At 35.3% G+C, this 9784-nt stretch overlaps 1 protein-coding gene across 1 annotated transcript; it reads right to left on the reverse strand.

Annotated features, from left to right (window-relative positions):
• Positions 1-84: 84 nt before the first annotated feature.
• LOC101627440 (olfactory receptor 11H6-like) lies at positions 85-1089 on the reverse strand. Its single transcript, XM_004694571.1, has one exon. It carries the CDS (start codon positions 1087-1089, stop codon positions 85-87), a length of 1005 nt encoding a protein of 334 aa, XP_004694628.1.
• Positions 1090-9784: the final 8695 nt, after the last annotated feature.

Raw genomic sequence — 9784 nt, forward strand, 5'->3', positions numbered from 1 at the left:
TACTTTGCTAATTCAGTTAAAACAAATAGCAACCCTTTAATTATTTATTTTCCATACATTATTTTACATATGAACACAAGATTTTCAAAGATTTCTTCCATTCTTTTGACTAACTCTCACAGCATTGAATAATTTCCTCAGAGCCTCCTTCATCTCCTTATTCCGGAGGCTGTAGATCAAGGGGTTAAAAAGAGGAGTTAATACGGAATAGAATAAAGTCACATATTTCTGGATCCCTGCTGGGTTGCCTGATGTAGGGCTCACATAAACAAGCATGATGGAGCCATAGAACAGAGACACCACGGCCAGGTGGGAGCAACATGTGGAGAAGGCCTTGCGCCGGCCTTCTGCTGAGGGGACCCTCAGCACGGCCCTGATCACCAGGGTGTAGGAGCTGGTGATAAAGAGGAAGGTGGAGAAGATGAGAACTGAGTTAAAGATGGCACAGGTGATCTCGGTGCCGGGAGCTGGCACACAGGACAATTTTATAAGAGGTCCGGGGTCACACAGGAAGTGATCAATGATATTGGGGCCACAAAAGGGCAGCTGGGAGATAAGGTAAATAGGCAAGAGGAAGTACATGAAGCCACAGAGCCAGCAGCCAGCTCCCATTCTGATGCAGCGCTGGGCTGTCATGAGGGTGGGGTAGTGCAGGGGCCTGCAGATGGCCAGGTACCTGTCAAAGGCCATGGCAGACAAGCAGAAAGTCTCTGTGGTGCCCATGGAGAAGAAGAAGTAGAACTGGAGGAAGCAGCCCGAGAAGGAGATGGTGCTGTTCTTGGAGAGAAGGCTGGTTAACATCTTAGGGACTGTGGAAGTGACGTACCAGATCTCCAGGAATGAAAAATTGGCCAGCAGGATGTACATTGGAGTTTGGAGCCTGTGGTCCCACGTCACAGCGCAGATGATGCACAGGTTTCCAAGTAGTGTCAGAATATATGTTCCAGAAAAGACTGAAAAGAGGAGAATCTGTATCTCCCAGGTGTAAGAGAAGCCTAAAAGGATGAATTTACTCACAAAACTAGAGCAGTTATTTATGTTGGAATATTTATTTGTTTTTGAAGCTGCAAAAACAACAGATTTCCACATTAGAAGTAGCTTTACAAAAGTGGGCCTCCCTGGTAGCCTAGGGGTTAAATCTCAGCTCTATCATATCTATGAGCTGAGTTTGGTCCAGGCCAGCTTACTGACACATGGCGCTGTGGACCTCTCCTGTCTACCCCACTGCTCCTCTCAGCAGTGTATTTCAGTAGATCTGCCTGTTCTGTTCCCCATTTTGTCTCTGGTGAATCCTCTTACTCTCAGCCTCTCTGGCCTGCACCCAGTTCTTTTTTGCAAAAATAAATAAATAAAAAAAATATTTTTTAAAGATTTATTTATTTGTGCATACAGAACTGGGGTACAGGCCAGAAACTCAGGGGCGGCGAGAGGCTTCACCAGAGACAGAGCAGGGAGCAGAACAGGCAGATGGACGAAGTACACTGCTGAGGGGAGCAGCGGGCGGGTCAGGAGAGGTCTGCTGCGCCATGTGGTCACCTCCAGGGCAGGCGGGAATCGAACACACGCGGAAGTGGCTTTAGATTCTCAGTGCTGTGCTTTAACCCGCTGCGCCACCAGGGAGGGCCCTAAATAAATAAAATATTTTAATAAAAGTACAGATAACATATTTTTAAAAAGAAGTTCCTTTATAATATATTACTCAATATTTTTCAGTAGGAAATGTACATTGCTTAGGGTTATATCACTCGACACACTGACAAATAGCAACATACTATAATCCAAGCAGATATCCTCAGGTGTGCATAGCTCTTTTCTACATATAAGAAATAAAAGTAGAAACTTTCCTGTCCCTGAGGTTTACAATGAAACTGAGTTGGTACTGACCATCAACAAGTGTGTACATAAAACACAACTTGGTTCAAGCTAGGAAATAATAAGAGGTGAATAGAGGCAAGAGATACCTCAGTGTTTTTTCACACACAAAGAGAGTAAAGAGAATGCTGTTCCAAATTATCTGCTCAGTGTGAAAGAAATATGTCAAAGTAATTTGAGGATAATATCCAATACAATTAAGTAATGTATGCAAGATACTTGTAGTTTTATTGTATTAGGTTCTGGGAAATTGCTGATACTATTTTGTTTAAATTGATGCTTTAACAGTATAGTACAAATTTTTGAAAATGTTTTCAATCATCATCATCACTGAACCTTTCAAAAAATTAACATAACATGAGAGTTAGTGGGTGATAGTAATAAGTCTCCTCAGTAGTGCATATCAGTTTGAAGTATAAGGTTTCAACTCTAGGGTACTTTATATAAAAAAGGACAAATACGCCAAGCTGATTTTCTCAGTAGTAATCACTTAAAGCATTGCCCAGGTTGGGCACTAAAAATTTTCAGAGCATCAAGGTCAAAATTATTTCCATATTAATACAAGTTATCTTCCATTTGTCTAATCAAATCTACTACACTTTTATGATGACATACAGTAGTGTCTATTTTCAGCAACCAAAGGAAATCTATGTGATCCCATGCCTCTGGATCACATAGTGTTATAAATTAATGTTACCTTAGTAATAATAACAAGAAAAAATCTCTGAAGAGGATTTTCACTTTCATGACAAAAAGTAAAAACTGCCTTCAGAGTGTGGCTATAAAGGAAACCACGTGCCCCAGGCAGCTGCAGTGGCATCACTGAGCTCCCTCCCCAGAAACTGCGTGAAGCCGTGTATGTATTATTTAATTCCTGCTTTTACAATATATTCGTGTTATTTTATGGTTTGTGAATTACTTGGGATCATATGCAGCCTACTTGGTAAGTCTAGGAATACACAAAATTGTTCTATATAAACAATATATAGAATATATATGTTCAATGGTACTTATTTTACTTTATGCTGTTTTTACTTAGGAAATGTTTAATAGGACTGCTTCGTTTTGAAATGGGAAGGGAAACCTGTTACTTAAGATCTGATGCATTCTGGTCACTTTCATTAAAAAAAATATTAAATGGAGTCTTCCAGACTGTGTGATGGGTAATTTCACTACAAACTGAAGAAGCAGATGCAAGCATCCAACAACCTTCTAATAAGGTAAACAATAAAGGGATTTGCAAAAAATTACAATTCTATGTCTATACTCTAGAGTTCATATAGATTTGACTGCTGTAGAATCTCCTTCCACACCAACACTGGTGTTTATTGTCCTTCAACACCAGAAAGAGCTCTTTCTCTCTCTTCCTCCCACAACTTTCTGTGTACATCCTCATTTCCCTTTTGTTTCTCCACTACAACTGGTTACATAAGAAAGCAAAATCTATATTTCACTATATAAAGAGATGGAATGGATTTTTGTAAATATTTTCTATTCAAAATATTGATGTGTGATATGTGTCTATTAAATTTTTTCTAATTTTAGAAATAACCCTGATCTTTGATATACACAAAAATGTTATATTGAAAAATACACTAAAATATGAACAGCAGAAATTTAAATATAGAATAAATAGAAAAATATATTGAAATATATAAGGGAAACCACTGATATTACCAATTAGGAAACTTCAAACTATTCATAGGCAAATCAAATATTAAAGGAACTGACGTAAGTTTAACTATAATTTTAATATTAATTTTTAAGAGCTTCTAAAAAATGAATAAGCTATGAATAATGGGAAAATGTTAAAATAATTCCAAATTAAAGAATAGCATTCAGATTTTTCAAAATGCTACAAATAAATAAGAGACAAATCACATATCAGGAAAGTAGGTTAATGTTAATCACTGTCTCCAAATATAAAAAGAATAGCTGACAAGCTACCATGTATCTCAAGAAAGTTCAGGACCAAGCTCTATATTGTCCTTTATATCAACCTAGTACTGTCCTTCCTAACACATTCATTTCTGAATCTATGTGATGCTATTCTTTAATGATTATAATTGATATAAAATTCTGTAATAGTTACTTTCATCAAATAAATATCATTTATTTCTTAATCAGTTATCAATCTATGTGATGCTGTTCTTCACTATGATTGTAGTTAATATAAAATTCCTTAATTTTCATAAAATAAATATCATTAATAAAAATATGGCAAATTGCTGATGTTCAGAAAGGCTATTCTCAAAATTTGTACCCAAAGTCTGAAAAGAATTAAATTTGTCTTCAAGGCCATAAAAATAACAGAAGGAATATACAGTATACCAGTATACCAGTTTTATTGAAGGAATATATATCTTCTTGTGTTATAAGTTCATTTATATATAGTTTAAGAATACAGAGGAGGGACTCACAAACTTCAAGAGTTTTAGTAAATTTCTAAAGTAGCATTTTTCTCACAAAAAATCTTGGCATTGACCCTTGGAGAAACAATGATTTCATAATTCACATATTGATAAGATATAAAACTGCAAAGAAATGGCAGAAGGAAACAGGGTTGAGGGTCATGTGAGGTTCATCTTACCTGAAGACACAAGATGGGTCTCAGAAAATGTCATGTGGTTGGGTACCACTTTCCACACCAATAAAATCTAGTCTCAGATCTCAAAAAACTAAATGTAATCAAGTTTCATGCAGTATTTTGGAAATCATGAACTTCTAAGTTGAATTGTAGGAACAAGAATTTATGATCAAGAAATCAGTCATGAACACTCTTAGATTTATCCTCTGCCACTCTCTTGTTTATATAAATGGAGAAAGAAAAAAAAAAACACCCAACACAATATCTTAACAATTACAAAGAGACTCATAGTCTCATAATCTAGATAGAGTCAAATGAACGATTAAAATAGAAGCCGTATTACTTTCCTGACAGTCATCTTTGGGGAGTGACTCTCTAGAGAAGGAATTTATAACACTCTTTAAAGGTGGTTAAACTGACATCGTATCTGTTCTTCACACAGCATGTTAGAATTTTTTTTCAGATTCCTATACAGTTCATTTTCTAATTCAAGAGTTTTCATGTGGATTAAAGAGGGAAATAGAGACAAATCCGGTGCTTTGAGCAGTTATAAGTGTGTTCTTCAGCTATGATTAAAAATAATTTCTCTTGGGCCCTCCCTGGTGACATAATTGTTTAAGGATACAGCACTGCAAGCTAGCCTCAGTCGCTTCAGCACAAGTTCAATCCTCGCCCCGTCTGGTGGTTACCACATGGCAAGGCAGACCTCTCCTGGCCGGCCCTGCTGCTCCCCTCAGCAGAGGACTTCCTCAATCTGCCTTTCTGCCCCCACTCTGTCTCTGGTGAATCCTTTCACTGCCCCTGAACTTCTGGCTTGTACCCCAGGTCTGTATGCATAAATAAATAAATAAAAATACATACATATATACAAATACATATATACATACATATATACATAAAATCTCTCTTATCAAAATACAAAACTGTAATTCCATCACGAAATTGTTTCTACTCTTAGGGTAAAGTTTATGGAAAACAGGTTAACATGATTTTCATAGAGATTAAAAACAATGCATTTAATGACATTAAAACTCCTTTGTTATATGATTTAGACTAGTTATCTTAATCCCAATTTGTTTATCTTATCCTAAACTCATCACATCACTACAGTAGAGAGCAATTCTCTAGCTTTGAGTGAAACCATTTCACAGATAGGAAAGCTATCTGTGAAAATACTCATATAACCATTTTGATAATGCATTTTAATGGTTCAATACTCTTAACATTTTATGAATAAGAATGTGCATAATGTAATGATCCTCAAATTTTGCCTATTTTGGTATGATAGTCAGAGGTATACAGATTTTAAATATAACATTAACCCACATTATAGAGTGGAATATTTTCAAATAATAGAATATGATCAAGTGAAAATTCATCCTTTAAGATGTATCCAACATTGTATCATATGTAAACATAGCACAAATTTTGTCATATTAATTCATAGAAAAAAGTGCTTGACCCCTTTAGTAGATTCATTGAAAAGTGGAGGATTTGAGTCTGTCAGGTATGAAAAGCTTACAAGGATGCATTTACTCACAAAAAGAGCAATTACTTACATTGGAATATTTATATATTTAGGTATTACTGGTTTACAACATTATATATGAGTTGAAGATGTAAGTGTTGTTAGCAATCCATACTTACAACCAAGAGAACAAGTCCTTCTCCATAGTACAAGCTCCCCCAACCACTTTGTGTCCTCCCTTAGACTTCCTGTCTACCTGTCTCCTTAGTTCTACAGTTAGATTACTAGGGTTAGCTATTGGTTTCACCATATTTGATCCTTTCTTTTGTTTCTCTATATTCCACACATATGTATGTATCTCCTGCTCTTTCTGTCTTATTTTGCTTAGCATAATTCCCTCCAGTTCCACCCATATTTTTGCAAAGGCTGAATTTATCTTTTTTCATAACTGTCATATTCTAATGTGTATATACAACACATTTCTAATTTACTCATATGTAATAGATTTTTATTAGAAATGGCCTTATAATATATTACTGATTAGCAGAGATGCTTTTTTAATCTTGCATCAATCTGAGTGTATACAAATAGCAAATACTATGGCCCATGACTTTGGGTCATTGAAGTATCTGTAGTCTTTTCTGGATATAATAAAGTAAAAGCCTTCCTGTCATATTAAGGTTTATAATCAAAGTTAGTATTGACATTAAACCAGTGTATACAACAACAGAAAATTTGGATCAAGCAGTGAATGACTAAGAAGTGAATAATAGAACCACGAAACAACTATTTGTGCCATCACAAAGATATTAAAGAAAATTCCTTTTTATATTGCTCCATTTTGAGAGAAATATGTCAAACTGACTTGAGCACAATATCCAATAGATTTAAATAATGTATACAAATAATTGATTTTAGTTTTATTGTGTTAGGTTGTGGGAATTAGTCTTATACCCATTTTAGAATATATTATTAGCCATTATAAAAATGAGCATTTATTAGATTGACTTTTGGCACAACAGGTTAAAGTGCAGCACTATGAAACTACCCACAGCCACTATAGCATGAGTTTGATCCCCAACCAGGGATTTGACTCACATGGTGCAGCAGACCTCTCCTGACCCGCCCACTGCTCCCCTCAGCAGTGTATTTCACTCAATTTTTGTCTTCTGTTTCCCACTTTGTCTCTGGTGAATCCTCTCATCCTCCACATCTCTGGCCTTGTATGCATAAATAAATAAATCATTAAAAAAAAAAGAACTTAACACTTCTATAAAAATACACTGAAAAAAGGTAACTGAAATTTCCTTCATCCAACACAACACTGTCCTATGTATCAATTTCAAATCTATGAGATATTATCTATTAAGATTTCAGTTGATATACATTACCTTAATAGATACTTATGACAAATATATATCATTTTTAAAGGTATTTCACTGTTGGTTATGCTCACAAAAGCTGTTACTTAAATTTTGCAATCAAAGTACAAATAAATGTCCTTATCTTCAAGTTGTTAATTACAACAGAACAGAAAATAACAGAGTATAGGCAATCTACCACTTGCAGCTTTATTAAGAACTTCCTAGAGACATGTGATAAAAGACAAAGATTTATACTTTTACTGCTACTATTCAACATATTTTTGGACATCCTAGTTAAACTATTAGGCATGTGTAATATATAACAGTAATCCAAACTGGAAAAGAAGTGAAGTTCTCACTATTTGTCATGACATGATTATAAACATAGACAATCCTAAAGACTCAAATAAAACACTATTACAAGCAATAAATCACTTCAAGTGAAAGGCTATGGAATAAAAACACAAAAATCAGTTGTTCCTATATAGAAACAAGGAACTAGAGTAGAAAGAAATCAAGAAAACAATCCCTTCCTAGAAGATATTCACACAATCACTCCCTGGAATCTCTAAAAGACATTCACAACAAAACAAAAAGAAACAAAAACCAAAAAAAAAATTAAACCAAAAAAACTTGGTAAAAAAAAAAAAAAAAAAAGGAACTGGAAAGATATTCCCCATTCATGAATTGGAAAAAAATTAAAATGGTCATCTCACCCAATACAATATACAGATTCAATGAAATTCTAATCATAATTTCAACGAAATTCTTCAAAGAAATAAAGCACAGCTTATTGAAATTTATTTGGAACCACAAATGATTCCAAATAACCAAAGCAATCCTAACCAAAAAATGAACAGTTATCACACTTCTAGATTAAAAAAATTAATTTTTAGTTGATGTAATGTTTGGATACCCCCACCAGTTATTACCACAGTAGCACACCTACCACAAATCTCCTATCAACCACCAACAAAGCCCACTGTGTTTACTTCTCTGTTTAGTCTTAAACAGCTCCCTTTTCTTTGGTACTTCAGTTCTGTTGTCTAAAACTAAAAGGGTTAGATTTAGCTTGACTTTATTTTACTCTTAATTTAGTTACTACATATTCCACATGTTAATGACACCATCAAGTATTTGTCTTTCTCCTACAGACTTAACTCACTTAACATAATTCCCTTACAACTACCACAAATGGCATGAATGTCTTTTTGTTCAGTGAGTAATTTTCCATTTGTGCATATATCACATCTTCTTGTTCTGCTCATTTGTTTGGGGGAACTTCAGAGGTTTCCACTATTTAACCACAGTAAATAGTGCACATGGGTGTGTAACTTTGATTTTGAAATAGTGTTTTTGAATTTTTTTGGTAGATGTCTAGGAATGTAATTACTGGGTTGAGTGGCAGATCTATTTTTTTTTTAAAGATATATTTATTTGTACATACAGAACTGGGGTACAGGCCAGAAGCTCAGGGGCAGCGAGAGGCTTCACCAGAGACAGAGTGGGGAACAGAACAGGCAGATCAACGAAGTACATTGCTAAGGGGAGCAGCGGACGGGTCAGGAGAGGTCTGCCATGCCACACGGTCACCTCCAGGGCAGGCGGGAATAGAACTCATGTGGAAGTGGCTTTAGATTCTCAGTGCTGTGCTTTAACCCGCTGTGCCACCAGGGAGGGCCATGGCAGATCTATTTTTAATGTTTTTAGACACCTCTTAATTCTTTCCATAGTGTTTGGGCCAATTTGCATTCCCACCATCAGTGTAAGAGGGTTCCCTTTACTCCACACCCTCACCAGCACTTGTTATTTCTAGTTTTTCCATATAAGCCATTTCCACAGGTATGAGATGGTATCTCCTTGTGGTGTTTGTATTTCTCTAATAATAAGTAATGGTAAACATTTTTTTATGTGCCTATTTGCACTCTGAATGTCTTCTTTGGAAAAGTATCTATTTAGTTCTTCTGCCCATTTTTTGACTGAGTTCTTTTTTTTTTATTGTTAGGAGTTCTTTGTTATCAGTTCCTTTTTACAGATGGATGGTAAGCAGATATTTTCCATTCATTCGTTCATTCATTCATTCAGTAGGCTGGCTTTTGATTTTAGTTAAGGCTTCTTTCACTATGTAGAGGTTTTTCTTAGTTTGATGTAATCCCAGTTTATGTTCTTTTTCTTTCCTTTCCTTTTAATTTTTGATGCTGGTGGGGATAAATCCCTAAAGGCATCACTAAAACTTATGCTATGAAATATTTCCTTTATATATTTTCTGTTTCAGGTTTTATACCAAAATATTCATCAATTCATCTTAAACTGATTCTGCTGTACAGTGTGAGACAGTGGCCTAGTTCCCTCCTTTTGCATGCAGCTGTCCAGTTTCCCAGCATCATTTAATGATGAGAGTATCCTTGATTCAGTGTGTGCTCTTGGTTATTTTGTCATAGATTCATATATGTGTGAGTTTATTTCTGTGCTCTCAATTCTATTATGTTGGTC

Source organism: Condylura cristata, unplaced genomic scaffold, assembly GCF_000260355.1.
Source record: "Condylura cristata isolate star-nosed mole 26May11 unplaced genomic scaffold, ConCri1.0 scaffold00045, whole genome shotgun sequence".
NCBI lineage: Eukaryota > Metazoa > Chordata > Mammalia > Eulipotyphla > Talpidae > Condylura > Condylura cristata.